The sequence below is a fragment of the Montipora capricornis genome, chromosome 3 (genome assembly GCF_036669925.1).
Source record: "Montipora capricornis isolate CH-2021 chromosome 3, ASM3666992v2, whole genome shotgun sequence".
In the NCBI taxonomy this organism is placed as follows: domain Eukaryota; kingdom Metazoa; phylum Cnidaria; class Anthozoa; order Scleractinia; family Acroporidae; genus Montipora; species Montipora capricornis.
In genome coordinates, this window is record NC_090885.1 from 67,026,193 (window position 1) to 67,048,692 (window position 22,500).

The following is a 22,500-nucleotide window of genomic DNA, read 5'->3' on the forward strand; positions in this document are numbered from 1 at the left end:
TCAGGGAAGTTTGTGCCAAAGTACTTTCAACCCCATGGCCACAGAGCTCGACAACGGAATCGCTAATTTCACTCGTTCCAGAGATTCAAACCCGATTCTGGACAAGTTATGAGATATTTCAGATGGCATATCTCCATTTATACAAATAAAATCAAGTTGCACCGTCCACGGCATTGAAAGAACAAAAGGGAGAAAATTTCTTCGTACACTTATGGCGGATTAGTCTCGAGGACTTCACGAGAGCTCCGCGCAATCACGATGGCATTTTCACTTCCGGCGTTTCAACAGCCAATCAGATCACGAGTTTGGTCGGCCAAAATTTGGCCGACCAAACGGAATTCTTGAGAGACTTTTGGTCAGGCCCAATTTTAGCGAGCGACGACATAAGAGAACATATGGGCGAAGCTAAAAATGGGCCTGATCGCAGGTTATTATTATCTAAGCCAGCCCTCCAATCTTCTGTTAGACGCAGCAGTGTACTCTCACAGCTATAATTCTTGCGATATGCAGAATTGAAGTCAGACAGTATATCTTTGTGATAATAGCAGTGATTTATTAGTAGATTTATTAGCCGCGAGAGTATCCAATAAAAAGGCTCTCACTCTGATCAAGTACATGCTACAAAGTTGCAGTAAGTGGCGAAATTTTAAAAATTTCAATACTATTTCATGACAATTACAGTAAAAATGTGTCTTAAAAAGAAATGAAATGATTGTAGGAACATGCCAATCACACAGAGCAAGGGGAGGAGGTGATGAAAGCTTAATTCCCAGATGAACATTAAAACTATAGAAGAAATACGAGAGTTACATAGGAGAAGCAAACGAGGAGAATATTCTGTGAAAGTTTTAGAATACCTTGACCAGTTGGACATAAAAGACAGTTTAAAGTCCTCACAAAGTGACATGATATATTTTAATGCTTTCAATTATGGCACCAGCGCCAAAGCAAATGAGTTCCAACTATTAAAAAATTCTTTGGAGAAGGAACCCTTATCAGGTAATGACAGCCAGGCCAGCTGACCTCAAATTATGACTCGTATGGGAGTGTGGATCGATGAGAAGCTGCAGTCTGTACTGTCAAAGAGATCAACATGCTGCAAATGTTTGGTCTGCGATTTTAAATACTAGTAACTGCAAAACTAGTTACATAACCTCTATTTTGCAAAAAGAATAAATCTTTTCATAACACCTCAAAGGCATTGCTAACATTTTAAAGTCTTTTGCTGATTTTGGAAAGGCTATTAAAAAGAAAAATCCTCAAGGGAACCCCACCCCCTCTTTCTACTTCAGGGGTAATTTCTCTATCACCTGTCACCTCAAATGAAATCTGGAGTTTTATTAGCAGTACGAATGCCAATAAATCTCCTGGCCTATACGGTCTACCTGTCAATATTCTAAAAGCAATTAGGAATTATTTATCAGAACCTTTGGCATCATTGCCAATACAGATATTTGGAAGGGTCCAAGATTACCTATCCACTTCTTTGCACTATGTGTACCCTCATCTCTATCACTGAGAATTCTATTAACTAAGCTCAATCATCAATGCATACATGTAAGAGGTATTGTGCATCAATGGTAAGTCTTGTTTACCCTACAGAAAACAATTTGTATGTGCAAATGGTCAGAATTCAACTTGTGGTGTTCCACAAGGCTCTCTTTAGGACCCCTTCCAATCTTACAAAATTAGGTGAGTGTACGTTTCACATATGTGATGATGATACTAACCTTTACAGCTATACCTTCCCTTGAGGCAACCTTAAATCTGTCGCCAAATGTATGAAGTGTACCAGCTTAGGACTTAGCACCTCAAAAACTAATTGTATTCTCTTTCACTCAGAAAACCAAAGCCTAATCAGTCTTTCAGTGTTAAAGTTCATTATGAATACAATGAACAAGTTGATTCTGCTATATACCTGGGTATAATATTTGATGCCAAATTAAGATAGGGAATCATATTAATGAACTCTGTCTAAAGAGCTATCAAAGACTGTGGGTATCTTATCAAAAGTGAGACACTTTTATATTCTTGTTACATGTGTATGCTTTATTGCTTGCTTATTTATCCTTTTCTATCGGTAATTTATGGTGTCCATGTTAGGAGCATCTTAAATGTCAATCTTTATATAACTTTTGTCAACACTATCCAATATAGTTTATGCTATTGTTTATTGGCTCATGGGTTTGGAATTCTTTGCCCAGCTCTGTTACTAAGTAAGAATCTATTTCTCTATTTCATAGGTGATAACACTATACAATTAAGAACTCTAATTGCTTAACTGTTATTCTTTTTAATTATCCAGCTTAGGGCATGTCATGAAGAATCCTAAATCACATTCTGCACCTTTCTTCAAGTCTTTCAATCTACCAGTAATTAATCTTGATGATATCACAAAATTACAGGTAGTTGCCTTTGTTTACCAGTGGTCACACAGACTGTGTTAATGAATCTTTTAATTTCACCTCTTCTGTTCATTCTTATCCCAAAGGGCAGTCATCTAATGTCAATCTTTATTTAACTTTGGTTAATAATATCCAATATTGTGTTAAGCTTGTGCATTTGTAATTCTTTGCCCAGTTCTGTTACCATGTACTAAATAAAAATCCCTTTCTCTATTTCATAGGTGATAACACTATACAGCAGGGCTTTCAATAAAAATTTGAGTAGGTGTCTACCCATATGAGAGTAGGCAGCTGTGGAAATAAGCGGGGGGTGCCGTGCTCCTCCAGAGAATTATTTTTTGAAATCAAGAAGCTTGGAAATTCAATTTTCAGCTTTCTGGGCATCAAAATTAGCAAAGGTAATGACAAAATATTTATGAGCAAAATGAACATGATTTTTTACATTTACAAGACTTTCACTTCATTCAAAGGCAATGAAAGAGTTATTAAAATAAAGTGGAATGAACAAGCATTGACTTCTGCGATTACTATACTTCAGAAAGCAAAAATACCACAGTATTTATGAGAAAACAATAAAGAAAGTAAAACTTGAACCAAAATACAATGTACCTGTTCTGGAATGTGATTGCAAACAATAATTTATTATTGTGAACCATCTTTGTTAAAAACCGGTATGAAAGCAAGACTAACTTTTATTATGATACCACTGAAAATGGCAGAAAGCAATTTGATCCCGAACACACGCAAGATGAAGAACATACATGTGCGCTTTGAACACAAATTCTCAAGAATTTTTAGCACTTTTTGCACTGTGGAGTGGTTAGGCTGTACACATTTTAAGAGGTTTGTTTCGAGAAGTTGTGGCCAAAGTAGCCAGCAACTTGATGATCCACAGCTGCCGGAGCTCTGGCGGTTAAGCCGGCTCTTATTGACAACCCTGGCAATACATTACAAGAATTCTACTTGCTTATTACTGTTATTCTTTTTAATTATCCAGCTTAGGCATGAAGAACTCCTGATGTTAAGTGAAAATTACACTTTGTTGGGATCATCCACTAGATTAGCCAGTACAATGCTATCTGAATGGTCTTGATCTAACTGATTCACAAAATTAATATACACCTGTAATATAAACTATTTCCTGTAATTATGATCTTGCCTTTTTGTCTGAATTTTTAGGCTATCAGTGAATGATAAAGGTAAATTCAGAATGTACAGTACTGTACATGTACTGTATTTATATCTATGATTTGAGAGAAATAAATTATTTTCTCTTTTCTAATTCACCATGAAATGTAACTTATATGTACGTAACATATTTTTATTTTACATGACCTACATGTAGACTCCTTCATCACTTAGGCTCTGTTTATATGGTCTACGTGACCTGAGAAAACCCTCCCTCAGAGTTTCCACTTGATTATTTCAAAAGTTCTATCAGCCACTTACATAAGGTGGGTGAGACAACGCGGGGAGATGCGTTGTTTCGCCTCGGCAGGTAGAATAAACCCTGGAAAGGTTTTTTCCAGTAAACATTTGCTCGACTTCCCAGTACGATACTGAAAACCTTCAATGCACATGCACAAGATTTTCCCTCAGTGGAGACCGATGAGAAAGCAAAATGGAAGAAGCAACCATTTTGGGCCTGTTTTATGTTGCTAACAGGAAAACATGAGAAATGTGAAAAGGCCATTGTTTTTTCCGAAGGGTATAATCAAGATACTCCCCCACTGACTGCTTTTGTCACCCTCAATTAAAAAGGGTTGTCGCACTTAATCAGAGGCAAGAACGTGCACCAAGTTACATCACTATTACCAACACTTTGAGCCCTGGATTATGTAGTTTAACCAGAAACTAATATATCATTGAAAATGCATTAAAGAACTATTCTTACCGTCTGGCACCGTCTCTCTGTTATAAAGATCGTCAGAGCGACCGTCAGAGCAACAAATTTGGCATCATCGACCAGCGACGGTGATGTAATGGCTAAGTACATGATGTAATTAACATGTATTGTACCCACACGAGCAGTGGACTCGACCTGAGGCCTTTGAGGCGCGCAGTTGCATAATGTTTACGGCAAAGAAGGAATAAAGCAAGGAATAAACGAGTAGATGACTAATGAACACTTTGTAGGAAGTAAAATAAATCGAGTTTTTAGGATTGATTTGTGTCGAGTCTACCCAGAGGAGGAATGAATAGTATCCCATGATGCATAACGATTCCTTTTCTATTATCAACTGAAATCGATACGTAATCAATGTAGAGGTGAGCAGTGCTGGAGACGACCATATTGTGTTTACAAACAGACCTTGGTGTCAAGGCTTTGGCTCTTCATCATATATGTTATACCTTCACTGCGTGTCGGAAGAAAAATTTGGTGTCAAGTTGAATGATTTTACGTGTGCTACATTGAAATGTAGGGAAGCTCATGTGAGCTACATGGAGCTAATCAAAGAAAAGTGACTAAATCCAACCTCGTTCCCACGGTCTCTCTTCCTCGCCTTCCTTGGTCGTTGGAAGAGAGACCCCGGTTGCGGCTGGTCACGTGACCATCTGTCCATCCAAAACCGTAGGGTGGGTGGGTACTCAAGTACATTTGGTCGAGAGGACGATAAAATACCATCCGGGGGAAGGTGAAGTTGAACAATTGTTGGTTTCAAAATGGCGCTCGAGTTTCTGAGATGTGTTCAGAAGACGCCACTTTCGGCTGGCTATGACGATATAATTTTGAAAGTGAAACAAGTCATTTGCCTGGAAAGTTTATATTTAAAGAAAGATTTAGTTGCTGTTCTTCCTACCGGCTACGGGAAATCCTTAGTTTTCCAAGTTCTGCCATTGATTTTTCAGGGAAAGAGAGGAAACACGTGCAACCACGTCGGTAACAAAGTCTGTAGTTTTAGTTGTTTCACCTTTGAACGCTCTGATGTATGATCAGATTTCTAAATTGAGAGCGAGAGATGTGGAAGCAGCGTTTCTAGGAGTAAAGAAAGGAATCGACGCTGATTCGCCGGTTATTTCCCAGTGGGAAGGAGCTCGAGAAAGCATCACCCAGGCCAGATACGAGATTGTTTTTTGTCACCCGGAGGCTTTTTAATCTTGTAAACCCTACATAAACTTGAGTCAGCAGAGTAAAAGAACTTTTTTGGTGTTTGGTTTTGAAACATGACTTTAATGCGAAAACTACTGAGTCAAACGACATACCGCTCTCTCCCTGCCTTAGTAAATGTCACTGTGACAATCAAAAACCCTGTTATCCCACCCTTCCAGCAGATTTTTTTACCACCCAGATTCTGGGTGGTCACGTGACCAGCCGCAACCAGGGTCTCTCTTCCAACGACCAAGGGAGGCAGAGAAGAGAGACCCTGGGAACGAGGTTGAGTAAATCTGAAATCCGGGTTTGGGCGATCGCTTTCAAATGCAATGATCAAATCACAAGTGCCACTTGCGAGCTCATAAGCTGGTGTATTTTGATAAAATCTTCGACCCCGAAAGTATGAGAAAATGAGGGTACTTCTCCGCCAAACTCTGCATGAGTGAAGTCCATATTTGGAAAAAACTCTAATCCACAACTGTATAAATAACTTTATTCATGACCTCTCTTCGGGTCAGTGATCACATTGTGAAACAACCACATTTTGAATTATCAAAATATGAGTAGTCTTAAGTACGTCTCGATGAATAAATATCAGGAATTAAATACAAAATGATGAAGTATTGACAGGCACAAATCACTCACCATTATAATCGACAAAACCTACGAAATAATCACAAAAGAAGATCGTGTATTTCATTAACCCAGGACGGCATTTTGCTATTACCGTTGGAACAAGATGCCGAAGAGACCTCTGGGATCTATTCATTCCTCCTCTGGAGTCTACCAGATGTCACAATCGTTAACATGTAACAGAACGCTTAGCCTGCGTAACTGGTAGTTCTCTAAGCGCGCATTCTGCACGCAGCTTCGCCGCTTGCTTTTAGCGGCCAAAACTTTATTCCGCGCGCCCTCGATACCGCTACAAAACTTTATTCAACGGGCTTACAATACCGCCAGCTACGCAGGATACAGAACGTTTCTCGTCTCTGGTCCATTCCTTTGGCAAAACCAAAAAGCTCACTAGTAAGAGAGCAAATGTCATAATATAAGGTCCCGTGGGAATTTCGTGCTGAAAGCAAACCACTGGTCTAGAAATGTTCGTTAAGACATGAAAAGTTTTGGTTGCAACTTTGCAACTTGCTGAGACATGATTTATATACATCGTATCTGGCAAAAATTAAACGAAGTTCCTTGGTGTCATCATACTTGCTGAAGAGACGATTGCTGAAATGTTCTGCCAGGTGCTTACAAGTCTTGATCCACTCTGGCTTGTCTAATAACTGGACTTCAGCCATACATCAACTGTGGCGACCTTGACTTGCATATCAGCATTCTCGGTACCGGTTACAGATGTATCCCAAGGCTGCTGCCTAAGAAAATTTTAAAGGGGCCCTCAGAGCTAAACGCTGAGAACTTAGGAGCCCGACATATGAAGTGAAAGGTGTTGCTGTGAAAAATTAAGGAGCCCAGAGCTATTCTTTGGGAGCCCCAGGCTACCGGGCTCCTGTTAGGCAACAGCCTTGTATCCCCTCTGTTAGAACCCCTCCCCCCTCTTGGAGCTTATGCTTCTTCATGGTCGACCAAAGGTTCACCTTCTCTGATTTGATCCGTTCATCAACAAACGGTTAGAACAGTCCTCTGCCTGTTTGACTCTGTTGACACAAGTCATTCTTGATTTTCTCAGACATGACCACCTTGGCGACCAGATTATAGAGTTCAGTGTTTTAATAGAAGCTGAACCATATCTAACTGAGAAAGGATTTGTAAAGTTCTTAATCGCTGCTATCAGCTGATGTAAACCTTTCTTCTCGAAGCCTGTCACAGCCCAACAAGCTAAGGCCATTATTAATTTTAATGTGATGTAGTGAAAAGTCTTGATATTTCCCTTATAGATAACCTTGGAAATGTTCATTTCGCTATGATCTGATAGAGTCCGGCTCTCATTGTGTAAAAAAACTTTTTCTAAAACAGGGTTTGACAAGGAAAACAAATCTTATTGCCTCCCCTCCCTCCCTATTATCGTCTCTTCCACTGCAAAAAATACATGCCTAGCTCTCACATTGGAAAGATAAATTCTAGGTGCAATAATACTCATTCTCTTTCTTCCTACAGCAATAATGTAACATTTCTTTCTCATTTACAACATCAATACAGCCCATGTATATTTCTCATCTTGACAGCCTTGTTTTCATGTTCATCGGGTCACGTGACAATAGGCCACTTCGGAAAATACCATAATACTCTCTGTTTGTACTCCAAATTTTGCATAAGCATGGTTTTTGTTTTCTCTTGGGATCATTGTAAGTCCTAAGAGAAAATGGAAACACTGCTTATGCAAAATTTGGAGGGACAAACAAAGAGTACTATGGTATTTTCCGAAGTGTCCTATTATTTTGATTAACCACCACTTAAAACAATCAGGTGCATCGATTGTTATAATGTAGTCTATACTTTGGTAATCAACGGTTCATGTATATGAAAATGATAAGGAGCTTTATATTTCAGCCTCGTTTCCAGGCTACAAGGTCACGTAACAACCAATCCAATAAAAACTTGCCAAGAAATCGCAAAAGAGCAGCGATTTATATATCGTGGGAAAGTTTGGTAAGCAACGATGTGTATTTACGCAAGGTAAAAGGGATTTTCTACTCCAGCCTCGTTTCCATGCGGGCCTCCACTCAGCAAGCCTAAAGTTGCCATCAAAAATTTTCATGTCCAATGGACAATTCTAGACTAGTGATTTGGGGTGCGTATTTTTGGGATTTGCAATCTCGGATCACTGGATTCTTCGGTGTCAAAAAAACGCAAAATCCGAAAAAGGATGATTTTCCATGACAACGCAAACAAACAAACCCAGAGTCTAAGGGACGGACCATTAGAAAAGTGATGGGGGGTGTGGGGGATTTTCAGCTGGTACGATTTTTTCTTTCGCGCACTGCCTGTGCAGGAATTTTTTTTCCAGGTGAAACCCACTGCACGAATTTTTTTTTTTTTTTTTTAGACAAATATTGTATTTTTTTAACAGTGAAATCTTGATTCATTATCTATGTTTTTGTGATTTATAAATTATTCTACACTCACAACAGATCAAAGGATACAGGCCACTTTTTAATGCAAAATCTTTTCGAAAATGTTCACACAGTGAGAGAGGAGGAAGCCACTTGGAGTGGACGGCTTCCCTGTACATTTTCGCAGTCCCTGCCCTCTGGAATTCCTCTCCCACAGCCCATCATAATGATGCCATACTCCATTCACCAACACAGCCCCTCTGTAAAGATTTACTACTACTACTACTACTACTACTACTACTACTACTACTACTACTACTACTACTACTACTACTACTACTACTACTACTACTACTACTACTACATGTAAATGCTCTTTTTCATTTTAATTATAGAATCATTATTCAAGGCGATAAGACCCATCCTCTAATTTTTATTGCGGGCACAAATAATTTTATAGAATATTTACAAAGATACCAAATTCTAATATTTATTTATTACAAATTTTATTTTGAGCGAATGCGAGAATGATATATACACATGAGAAACAAAGAGAGACAAAGCTTTTCACCTTGAATCAAGCTATCGGCAACTGATGAGATCCACATGATAGGATCGAAACCGCGGTCTTGCCTGACCAAATAATAGGTCAGAGAACTTTCATCTAGAGTCGGGTTATCTTAATGCCTCGACAAAGAAGCGACCTAAAGACATCGACATCAAATATCAAAAGAGCATCGACGAGAACGAATTAACTCCAGAGGTTCAAGGAGGACAGCTACTGACCATGGCCACAACTGCAAAACACGCTGAAGAAGTCAGAAGAACGAGTGAAAGAATTAAAAAAAAACAACGCCTCCAAAGAGCATAACGATCTGCTAAGAAACGCAGAAAAAAAGGCATACAAAGCCTATATAAGAAGCCAGCTACCTCACTGATACAGGGCACAATGTAACAGGCGTTCAAAAACAAAAAAATTAGATGAACCCGGGCCCGGGTCAAACATTCAAAACCAGAAGATCACTCGTTTCTACCGCCGATGAATATATCGGTCGAGCCTAGTATTAAATTGGCGCAAAAGCGAGACGCCGTAAGGCCACATTCACATTACTCCTGAGAAAATAAACACCAAGAAACTAAAAACATTACTTTCGAGACCAACTATTTTCTTGGAAAAAAACGTATCACACAGCAATATAGAGATTCAAATGTAAAGCCTCATAGGGCAAAAACCATTGCTAAATGAATACTACACGAACCGCCTAAAAGAAGCTTCCATTCAAATATGTACTGATCAAGAGAGCAAAATTATGACAAAGGCAACAGAAACCAGACCACGTACAAGGGAGTCGTGTAGGGCTGTCAACCCTTTTTAACACTTTCAAAGTTTGCCCTTTGATTGACAGGTACGTATTGAAATTCCCAAGTTCGAAGCGAACTTATCAAATTTACAACGAACTTCGCAAATCGCCTGTCAAAAGTTTGGTGAAATGCACTGTAAATAAAAGTCACAATTGGACCTTCCTTCTGCATGAATTTTTTTTCTTTACCTTCTTCTTTGCGTGAATTTTTTTTCTTGGCATTTTCCCTTGCATGAATTCTTTTTTGGTTTTTTCCCCATCCCCCCCCCCCCCCATCACTTTTCTAATGGCCCGTCCCTAATAAAAAAATAGCCTTTAACTGGTTTTTTTAGGAGAAAATTTGCAATGAAAATGCCACCAGAAAAGAAAAATACCCTAGCTATCGATAAAAGAAATGACGAAAAACACGCGTGCTGAGTTACAAATCGATCATAGAGTGTATCTTTGAAGTTTAGCTTTTAGTTGAAGGAAAGGTGCTAACATTAGCTGTCAAGAAACTTTTAGTGTAATTTCTGGTGTGAAATTTGAAGGAAACCTAACAATTTTCGGCCTATTCGTTTCTTCGATCGTCTGTAAAAATAGCGCGAGAAGAACATTTCAGATGAACTGTCAAACCGCTTGTCGAGAATACTTTTTTCCATCCCTTCCCCCCAAAAAATGCTGAAGTGGTGAATCTCAAAATTCCGGATTTAGATTTGATCCGAAGTATCCTCCTCGAGTGTGGATACTTTGGATTCATAATCCGTTTTTGGATTTCGTCAAAAAAACTGCAAAATCCGGTTTTGGATTCCAAGAATCCGTTTTCGGATTTTCCCAAAAAACGCATTCTTGCTTTCAGCACAAAATTCCCAAAGGACCTCATGACATTTGTTCCCTGACTAGTGAGGTTTTTGGTTTTGCCGTGAGGTTTTGTTTTAGCCGTAAGCTTTTTGTTTTTGCCGTGAGGTTTTTGCTTTTGCCGTGAAGTATTTGCTTTTGCCGTGAGGTTTTTGGTTTTACCGTGAGGTTTTTGGTTTTGCCGTGAGGTTTTTGGTTTTGCCGTGAAGTATTTGCTTTTGCGGTGAGGTTTTTGGTTTTGCCGTGACAGTTGAGGGCCACCGTCCAAATCACTCACCATTATAATCGACAAAACCTAGGAAATAATCACGAAATAAGATCGTTTATTTCATCAACCCAGGGCGCCATTTTGCTATTCCCGTTGGAACGAGATGGCGAAAAGACGTATGGGATACTATTCATTCCTCATCTGGAGTACAATCGTTAACATGTAACAGAACGCCTAGCCTGCGTAACTGGTAGTATTCTAGGCGCGCATTCTGCACTTGGTGTCAAGTTGAATGATTTTACGTGTGCTACATTGAAATGTAGCGAAGCTCATGTGAGCTACATGGAGGTAATCAAAGAAAAGTGAGTTGAATCTGAAATCCGCGTTTGTGCGATCGCTTTCAAATGCAATGATCAAAACACAAGTGCCACTTGCGAGCTCATAAATTAGTGTATTTTTATAAAATTATCAACTCCGAAAGTATGAGAAAATGAGGGTACCTCTGGGTACTTCTCCGCCAAAATATTGTTTCACCATCGATCTGCATGAGTGAAGTCCATATTTGGAAAAAACTCTAATCCACAGCTGTATAAATAACTTTATTCATGACCTCTCTTCGGGTCAGCGATGACATTGTGAAACAACCACATTTTGAATTATCAAAACCCGAGTAGTCTTCCGTAAGTCTTGATGAATAAATATCAGGAATTAAATACAAAATGATGAAGTATTGACAGGCACAAATCACTCACCATTATAATCGACAAAACCTACAAAATAATCACGAAAGAAGATCGTGTATTTCATCACCCCAGGGCGCCATTTTGCTATTCCCGTTGGAACGAGATGGCGAAAAGACGTCTGGGTTACTATTCATTCCTCCTCTGGAGTCTACCAGTATGTCACAACCGTTAACGTGTAACAGAACTCTTATCCTGCGTAACTGATAGTATTCTAGGCGCGCATTCTGCTCGCGGCTTCGCCACTCGCTTTTAGCGACCAAAACTTTATTCAACGCGCCCTCGATACCGCTACAAAACTCTATTCAACGCGCCAGCTAGGCAGGAAACAGAACGCTTCTCTTAGATATCTAAGTTGGACGGAACTTTGTACGTGGACAAAAAAAATCATCATCAGTTATTTGTTTAAAAACCCTGGGAATCTTTAGATGCTAAAAAAGTTCTAAAATTGTTTGCAAAACATTTTAAAAGTGATTGCTTTGTCGGAATCCGATAAGTCATTTACCTTCTTGATGTTTCGTTGGTACCAACAGTAATAAAGTCTTCAATAACAAAATATAGCTTGTACCATTAAATATGTGCTGTAATGTGTTATAAATGGGTTGAAAATTGCGGAAATATGGTTCACAGTGAGGAAAATATAGGTTAAGTGTACTTGATACGTTACCCTTCCTTGTCTGAGAAAACTGTCCGCGAAATATTCCTTCGCGGAAAGCCAAAAGCTGTGCTTTTACCCTTTGGTTGTGTTATGGACTACACAAGGAGTTGGGAAGCCATACTGTGTGACTAACGACAACTTTAATTCCCGTATGTAGTTCCTGTGACATTATGTAACGTCTTCAGTTCAAAGTTCAACAAAACGAAAAAGGAAAAAGTGAGACTGAGTAAAACCGAGTTTAAAAAAAAGAAACTGAATGCTTCTTACGAAACTTTCATTAACGACTGCCCACAACAGCAAGGCATTTTAAAAGGGCGTTACTTTTAATATAAAACGTAAGGTGGGGGAGGCCCTCTGGGCCCCTCCCCTAGATCCGCCACTCAATACGATTTCCACAAGACTTGCAACTATTCACCGACACCAGATAGCTACGGGTAGGGGTAAATATTCTTTGGGAGCAAATTTGTTAGAGGAATAGAGCGAGTTTCAAATGAGTGTCGTAAAACCAATACCAAAGTAATTACTTCCACCAATCACGGCGGGTGCAAACAGCGCAACGAACCAATCCAAATTCGTACCAATTCCATGTAACTTGCTCAAAGCGCGCGATTTTTCGCGCGTGCAAGTAGCGATTGGTTTTGGCTTTCCCTCTCATTGGTTGATCAACCGGCGCGAGACTTTCAAGTTAAGCCAGTCACTGAGCGTAGCAATCGCAATCGTGAAATTACTTTCGACAGTCATTTGAAAAACTATCTCCTCTCTTAGCTATAATTGCAAGCTATAATTAAGAACGTTAGTGCTATAATAACAACAAAAGTCGCTTTGAAAATAGGAGTCTCAATTGGGTTGACCGAAAGCCGTAAAACGGGCAAAAAATTTAAACCCGTTAAGCATAAAAATGAAAAAAAAATTAACTGTTAATTGTAAAGAAGATTTAACCGTAAAAAAACCTACGATTTTAAGTGTCACCATCCTCCAGGACGACCGAAGACCGGTTGCAACCGGGTGTCCTATCAGGCGCGGTTACGGATAAACAGTTGACCCAGGCTGGTCGCGAACCCGGAGTCAACTGTCTGGTTTTTGTAGCCTAATCAAGTTAACAGTTTGTTTCAGCCATTTTTAGATCTTCTCCAATTTCTTTAACCAGTGTGCATGTGTGTGAAAGTCAAACGATGTCTATATCGAGCAGTGTATGTAAAGCTTGATGCTGCTGCAAGAGCTCGAGTGCTCTTTGCAACTGACCAGGGGCACGTTTCTCGAAAGTCCCGTAAACTTTCCGGGCCCGAACTGAAGCAATTTGAAAAACTACGATCCACTTATCTTGAAAAGCTTATCTGTTAACATGTTTTCGTTGTCAGAGAGAACAAGACTATTGCAAAGTTTCGTGACTTGAAATATTTCCATTTTTTTAAATACAAGGCGTTTTGTGTCACCCTAAACACGCCCGAAAAGTTCATGGACTTTCGAGAAACGGGCACCAGGTCTAACAAGCATTCATACACCGGTGGCTCAGTAGGTTGCACAGGGATGCCATGCTAGAGGTCGTGAGTTCGACTCCGGCCGGATCAACACTCAGGGTCCTAAAATAACGATAAGGAGAAATTTGCCATCTTGATAATTACACCTGCAAATGGTTAGACCTTTCAAGTCCTCTCAGATAAGGACTTTAAACCGTTGGCCCCGTCTCATAAATATTGCTAAATAAATTAGTCATTATTACGCAAGTCCTAAAAAGCTAATTTTGATCAATACAATATATAAAAGAAAAAGGATAACGAAAAATAACAAAGGAGTTGATGACTGGAAATAGATGATGATGATGATTATTATTATTATTGAAAATTAGACATGGAACAAATATTTATAAATAGTAATTAATTAATACTGAGCAACATAGTAATGTTTGAGTGCATTTTTAAACAAATTTGTAGACGGTTTATAGCGAATTTCCAATGAAATGTCATTCCAAAAGTATCTGCCAATAACAGACGAACAAAATCTCCTTAAATTAGTTCTGAATGATTCAATCACAACTAGATCAGAAGAAGCACTACGAGTACTATATCTATGTTGCTCAGAGTCAGAGTGAAAGTAAGAAACTTATTCCCATACAAGTAATCATTAAAAAGCAGGCAAGGAATTTCAGTAAACGTAAGGATGCATCATGAGAAGTAATGGGTTCCATTAAAGGAACATCATCATTAATTCAAAGGGTCTTGTTACTTATTTTGTAATTTAACTACTGGAGAATAAGGTGCAATATAGGAGGAATGCTTCAACAGTATGCCCTACCTAATATTTAATTACTACTTTGCTCAATTAATTCATTAGAAGACGGTCCCAACCCTTGAATTTTCGGTTTGAAAAATGAAATAAAGGTTTATTAATATTTAACTCTTAAGACAAAGGAAATTAATATTTAACTTCTCTGTAAGCCGTAACGGGAAAAGAATAACCGCTTGCTGTAAAAAAAAGCCAAAACTTCAACCGTTAACCGTATAAGCCACACTACCCCATTGAGACCCTCATATAATGCACTGATCCTAATTAGGGACTACTAAAGGCAGAACCTGGTATACAATTTGTCACTTAGCCTTTTCAACAACTACTATCCGTAAATAACAGCAAGACATTACTTTCTTTTGAAACAAAAAGACGCCTCCAATAGCTTTCGAAACCAAAACCCGCCAAAGTGGTTTAAAGTTGACCGTTCTTCAAATGTCATGTGATTTTGATAGTGCACAAAAACGAGTTCCTCCTTTCTCAATCCTTTCTACCTCTTTCGAAGAAAGAGACCAAATACTATGAAAACAATTGCTTTCCCTGTAAAATATAAGACAAATCATTGTACAGTTTCAGTTCACCCCTAAAAACTGCTAGTAATAGCAGGAATGCGTAATCCAGCAAAAGCTTCTAATATAATGCTATACTCAAAAAGGCATCTTTTTGTCTATCATTAGTAAACGAGGTAATTTTCACTAAACTCCAATCAATTATTACCAGCATAAAATGAAATTTATCGAAACCAAAACATACCAAAGCGACTTAAGTTGACGGCTCCTCAAATGTCATATGATTTTGGTAGTGTGCAAAAAGAACCTCCTCGCTGCTCAACTCCTCCTGGCAAATCCAACAGCTGTGTTTTTCCCCCTGGTTCGAACGACGTTCTCGGGTAATGCAGGGGTGATGTATTTCTACTTCTAGTTCATTTGTACTTGCAGAACGTTTTTGAGGTTTTTCATATTTTCTGACACTTTTTCTGCCGTGAAAAGGCCCTCTGCACTCCTTACGTTCGTAACGTTGCTCTCCAGTATGGACTCTTTCATGTTCCCTTAAAGTGTGTGTGGTTAAAGTTACTGCTTGGGTAAACCATATGTCACAATGTTTGCATTCGCAAGGCTTCTCTCCAGTATGGACTCTTTCATGTTCCCTTAAATGTCCTTTTCGGCTAAAACATTTGCCACATTGTTTGCATTCATAAGGCTTCTCCCCAGTATGGACTCTTTCATGTCTTCTTAAACTTCTTGCTACGCTAAAACACTTGCCACATTGTTTGCATGCATAAGGCTTCTCTCCAGTATGGACTCTGCCATGTTCCCTTAAATGTCCTTTTACGCTGAAACACTTGCCACATTGTTTGCATTCGTAAGGCTTCTCTCCAGTATGGACTCTTTCATGTTTTCTTAAATTTCCTGCTACGCTAAAACACTTGCCACATTGTGTGCATTTATAAGGCTTCTCTCCAGTATGAACTCTTTCATGTTCCCTTAAATATCCTTTTACGCTAAAACACTTGCCACATTGTTTGCATTCGTACGGCTTCTCTCCAGTATGGATTCTTTCATGTTCCCTTAAACGTCCTGTGTCGCTAAAACAGTTGCCACAGTATTTGCATTCGCAAGGCTTCTCTCCAGTATGGACTCTTTCATGTCTTCTTAAACTTCCTGCTACGCTAAAACACTTGCCACATTGTTTGCATTCGTAAGGCTTCTCTCCAGTATGGACTCTTTCATGATTTCTTAAGTTTCCCGCTACCCTAAAACACTTGCCACATTGTTTGCATTCATAAGGCTTCTCTCCAGTATGGACTCTTTCATGTTCCCTTAAATATCCTTTTGCGCTAAAACACTTGCCACATTGTTTGCATTCGTAAGGCTTCTCTCCAGTATGGACTCTTTCATGTCTCTTTAAATTTCCTGCTACGCTAAAACACTTGCCACATTGTTTGCATTCGTAAAGCTTCTCTCCAGTATGGACTCTTTCATGTCTTTTTAAACTTCCTGCTACGCTAAAACACTTGCCACATTGTTTGCATTCGTAAGCTTTCTCTCCAGTATGGATTCTGTAATGTCTTCTTAAAAGTCCTGCTTGGCCAAAGAACTTGCAGCACCGCTTGCACTGATAACGCGTCTCTCCAATATTCGCATTTTTAAGTTTGGTTTGTTTTCCGCGTTTTGCAGGAAAGCTGATTTGCTTGCACTGCGAACCCCTGTTGGCTTGACGACTATCATCGTGTATAACTGATAATGACATCATTCTTGAGATCTCATCAGGCACTAAACTAAAACGAAAGCGGAAAAAATATCAATACTATTTTTCGAAAGTTAAAACTTATTTTCGACACTCTGAACAAGACTGAAGTGGATTTACATGCACTTCTCCCAAAACTTCATTTTCGTAACTGAAAAAACACCAATGATAATGGTGATAACATCATAACATCACCTTTATTTCACCTCGGATTTACAAGAGTAGCTGTATAGCTAATTTCATCGACAAAAAAAAAATCATATATTATATACTGTACATTAAAATACTATTTACATATTAAATAACAAGTACATTGATCTTTACAAGGTGAAATTATATATTTTAATGCTTTCAATCATGGCACCAGCGCCAAAGCAAATGAGTTCCAACTATTAAAAAAAAAAGATCTCATACTTTGGAGAAGGAACCCTTATCAGGTAATGACAGCCAGGCCAGCTGACCTCAAATTGTGACTCGTATGGGAGTGTCGATCGATGAGAAGCTGCAGTGTCTGCAGTCTGTACTGTCAAAGAGATCAACATGCTGCAAATGCTTGGTCTGCGATTTTAAATACTAGTAACTGCAAAAATAGTTACATAACCTATATTTTGCAAAAAGAATAAATCTTTTCATAACACCTCAAAGGCATTGCTAACATTTTTAAGTCTTTTGGTAATTTTGGAAAGGCTATTAGAAAGGAAATTCCTCAAAAGAACCGCACCCCCTCTTTCTACTTCAGGGGTAATTTCTCTATCACCGGTCACCTCAAATGAAATCTGGAGTTTTATTAGCAGTACAAATGCCAATAAATCTCCTGGCCTATACGGTCTATCTGCCAATATAATCTAGGGATTATTTATCAGAACCTTTCGCATCACAATGCCTATGCAGATATTTGGAAGAGTCCAAGATTCCCTACCCACTTCTTTGCACTATGCGTACCCTTATCTCTCTCACTGAGAATTCTATTAACTAAGCTCAATAATCAATGCATACATGTAAGAGGTATTGTGCATCAATGGTAATTCTTGTTTACCCTAAAGAGAACTGAATTTGTATGTTCAACTGGTCAGAATTCAACTTGTGGTGTTCCACAAGGCTCTCTTTAGGACCCCTTTCAGTCTTAAAAAATTAGGTCAGTGTACTAATGCTTCATTTAATTGATGATGATACTAACCTTAACAGCTAGATACTGCACCTTTCCAGCACAAACTTAAATCACCTTAAGGCAACCTTAAATCTGTCGCCAAATGTATGAAGTGTGTACCAGTTTTGGACTTAGCACTTTTACTCTCTTTCACTCAGAAAACCAATCACTGTTAAAGTTCATTATGAATACATTGAACAAGTTGATTCTGCTATATACAATGTACCTGGTGTAACATTTGATGCCAAATTAAGATAGACTGTGGGTATCTTATCAAAAGTGAGACACTTTTATATTCTTGTATGCTTTATCGCTTGCTTATATATCTTTTTGTATCGGTAATTTATGGTGTCCATGTTAGGAGCTATTATTACCCTTCACCGATCCTAAATCACATTCTGCACCTTTCTTCAAGTCTCTCAATCTACCGATACTTATAATCTTGACAATATGATAAAATTACAGGTAGTCTCCTTCGTTTATCAGTGGTCACACAGACTGTTTTAATGAATATTTTAATTTCACCTCTTCAGTTCATTCTTATTTCACAGGGCAGTCATCTTAAATGTCAATCTTTATATAACTTTGGTCAATACTATCCAATATGGTCTATGCTGTTTGACATTTATTGGCTCATGTGTTTGGAATTCTTTGCCCAGCTCTGTTACACTTTGTTGGGATCATCCTCTAGATTAGCCAGTGGACAAAATTAATAAAACACCTGTAACATGAACTGTTTCCTATAAATATGATCTTGCCAGTTTGTCTGAAGTTTTAGGCTATCAGTAAATGATTAACGTAAACTTCAGAATGTACCTGTACATGTACTGTATTTACATCTATGAGTTGAGTGAAATAAATTATTTTCGTTTTTCTAATTCACCATGGAATGTAACTTGAATGACAGAGTACGTAACATATTTTTATTTTACATGACCTACATGTAGACTCCTCCATGCCGTTTATATGGTCTAAGTGACCTGAGACACCCCTCCCCGAGAATTTCCACTTGATTATTTCAAAAGTTCTATCAGCCACTTACATAAGGTGGGTGAGATAGAACGGGGAGATGAGTTGTTTCGCCTCGGCAGGTAGAGTAACCCTGGAAGATGAGACAACTTTTTTCCAGTAAACATTTGCTCGACTTCCCAGGACGAGACTGAAAACCTTCAATGCACATGCACAATATTTTCCCTCAGTGGAGACCGATGAGTAAGAAAAATGGAAGAAGCAACAATTTGGGGCCTGTTTTATGTCGCTAGCAGGAAAACATGAAATACTAACCTTAATTGTCCGAGAAATGTGAAAAGGTCACTTATTTTTCGAAGATTGTATTCAAGACACTCCCCCACTGACTTCTTTTGTCACCCTCAATTTATAAGGATTGTCGCACTTAAAAAAAGAAAAGCAAGAACGTGCACCAAGTTACATCACTATTACCAACACTTTGAGCCCTGGATTCTGTAGTTTGACCAGAAACTAATATATCATTGAAGAGGCAGTAAACAACTATTCTTACCGTCTGTCACCGTGTGTATGTTTAAGATTGTCGAGCGACGTCAGACCAACAGACCAGCAACAATCCAGCAACAGACCAACAAGTTTGGCATCATCGACCAGCGGCTGTGATGGAATGGCTAAGTAGCTGATGTAATTGACATATATTGTACCCATAAGAGCAGTGGACTAGACCTGAGGCCTGTGAGGCACGCAGTCCCGCCATTTTTTTACGGCAAAGAAGGAAATGCCTCCACAAATCAATTAAGCAAGGAATAAACAAGTAGATGGCTAATGAACACTTTGTAGGAAGTAAAATAAATCGAGTTTTTAGGATTGATTTGTATCGAGTCTACCAGTATATAAGAATCGTTAACATGTAACAGAACGCTTAGCTTGATAGCTGGAGACATAGTAGGTGCGCATTCTGCTCGCGGCTTCGCCGCTTTTAGCGGCTAAAACTTTATTCCGACAAAACTTTATTCCGCGCGCTCACGATACCGCTACAAAACTCTATTCCCTGTGCTTACGATACCGCCATCTAGGCAGGATACAGAACGCTACTCTTAGATATCCGCTTTGGACGAAACTTTGTCTGCGGACAAAAAAAAATCATCATCATTTATTTGTTTGAAAACTCTGCGAATCTTTATAGATGCTAAAAAGGTTTAAAAATTGTTTGCAAAACGATTTAAAAGACTACCTTGTCGGAATCCGATAAGTCAACTACCTTCTTGATGTTTCGTTTGCATGGGAACAACAGTAACAAAGTTCAATAACAAAATATAGCTTGTACCACTGAATATGTGCTGAAATGTGTTATAAATGGGTTGAAAATTGCGCAAATATGGTTCACAGGGAAATCTGGGTTACGTGTACTTGAAACTTAATGCTTTGTTGACTGAGAAAATTTCCCGCGAAATATTTTTTCCAAACTATTCACTTAAAATATTATTTCTCGCTTAGTGTTGCATCTTTTATGTTCAAATAAATGCTTAAATTAAAGCTCATTTAACGATCTTTCAGTAGAAATGTTTTTGCAATTTAATATTTTCTGTAAAAAATTGCATATAACAAGCGCAAAGATTGACATCACTCACGCACCAAACGAAAGGCGCATTTACCTCTTCGTTGCATTCTCGTGCAAAACACAGGAATTTTTATTAACATAAGAGATCAATTTTTCATTTGTTTAGCAATCACCCTTTCTAATTTCAGAGAGATCGACCAATCCGCAAATATTTTACGAATTTTTATGGACGCGGTGACAAATTGTTTATGCACTAGCCAATTGAAACCCCCACCCCGCGGACTAGGGACAGATAGGGGGATAATAGGGGCATATAAGCACTTTTGATCAGAGATCTGTCCCCCGGGGGTGGTAGGTAAGATGTGTTTTGCTTCTTTATATGTCCCCAACTCGGAGAATCAGGGAGATTTGACTGCGGTTGAAAAAGACTGGTACCGAAGTTCAGTTCCTGCCTTTACCAGTGCCAGATCTAAAGCGACCTTGGGGATCTAAGGAATGTAAGAATTGCAATGGGTTTTGCACGGGGCACTTTATGTGTCTGGAAAAGGTTTTAGCCACAGACAGCAGCGATTTATCCGCCGCTCATACTTACTCTCCTAGTACTGTTATCAAGAAAAGCTTTGAGAAAGCTCAAAAGGAGAGCCGAGATTTGAACTCAGAAGATGTAGAAGAACTTGCAAAGCAAACCCTTCTGAGTACTGAAGACGTTGAAATGTGGGTAACACATCCTGATTCTGTAAAGAAGCGACGACAAGCTGGAGCTCGTAAAGCTGCTGCTACAAGAAAACAGAAGTCAGCCAGACAGACGTCCAGTGATAAGATAGCCACTGCTGGGAATGAGTTCTGGTGTCTTTGTGGTCCAGAGTCTGGTAATATGATTGCTTGTGATAATCCTGGCTGCCCTATAGAGTGGTTCCATTTCGAGTGCGTGGGACTTGTGGATGCACCAAGTGGAAAGTGGCTTTGCACTGTATGTGCTGTTTAACATTTTCAAAGCTATCACTGCTCGGAAATGCTCTGTTACAATGTAAAATTCATATTCTTGCAAAATTTAATAATCTGCCGCAAGTTTTGTTCATATGTATTAAAAGAAAACTATTGCCTTATTAAAGTATATTTTGTTCCTGATCAATTCAGTGTGAACGGTTTCTTTTTGTTTTGTTTTGTTTGTTTGTTTATTGTTTATTTGTTTTTTTTTCTAATCCCTTGCCAATTTGTTCCCAGGGGGAGGGGAATTTGATATCAAGATTTTCCCCAGGGGCTGGAGGTTTTGGTATGATTTGATCAGGGCCTTTGTCAAATCCCCCTATCTGTCCCGGGTCTGAGAGGATGGAGGTTTCAATTGACTAGTGCATTAATCTCATTAAGGCCAGAATTGGGCAACTTGACGCGACGCCACATCTGATAAATATTTTTTCACAAAATGCCATTGAATCAAAAAGTATCACATCAGAAGAGAAGAACATCATTCCAAAAGCTTATTCAACAAAAAGTAGGTTCACGAGGTAATTTTGAGAGTGGAAAATACGTTTTGGACCGAAGGTTTGATAACACCACATGGAACTGACTCACAACAAAGTGAGACACCAAACTTTACTTGACATGAATATCCTTTAAAATTGCCATATTTTGACATAAAAGCCATCCGGATGTCTTCGCTTGGCTCTGAAGAAGCTCTCTCTGTGACCTTTTCAACGATTTCTCCTTTTAAAATTCCTTGTTTTTCATCCTCCTCGGTGAATGCCATAAATTTAGGTCGCTCTCGATGCCAATCTTCTGCACACCAGAGAATGATGTCATTTTCACAAAAATCATTTTCAAATGATTTCATTTTCAAAAAACTGGCCAGTGATTGGCTAGCTATAGATACTTTCGTTCTGCTAAGTTTGAGATCGACCGGATATAACTTGATTTTATTATAAATTTCCGGAATACCGGTCGTGAGCTACCGGTGGATCGTGACTCTTGAATGATGTTGCAAT

The 22,500-nt window shown here is 38.8% G+C and overlaps 1 protein-coding gene across 1 annotated transcript in view; it reads right to left on the bottom strand.

The window, feature by feature from the left end:
• Window positions 1–22,500, bottom strand: part of LOC138040737 (zinc finger protein 709-like) — a 79,173-nt gene that overhangs the window by 8,714 nt on the left and 47,959 nt on the right. Inside the window, exons 3-5 of the mRNA XM_068886415.1 lie at window positions 15,614–16,581; window positions 6,145–6,162; window positions 4,300–4,365 (exon numbers count right to left, since the gene is read on the bottom strand). Coding sequence (XP_068742516.1) covers window positions 4,300–4,365; window positions 6,145–6,162; window positions 15,614–16,581 — 1,052 coding nt within the window. The remainder of the gene's footprint in view (window positions 1–4,299; window positions 4,366–6,144; window positions 6,163–15,613; window positions 16,582–22,500) is intronic.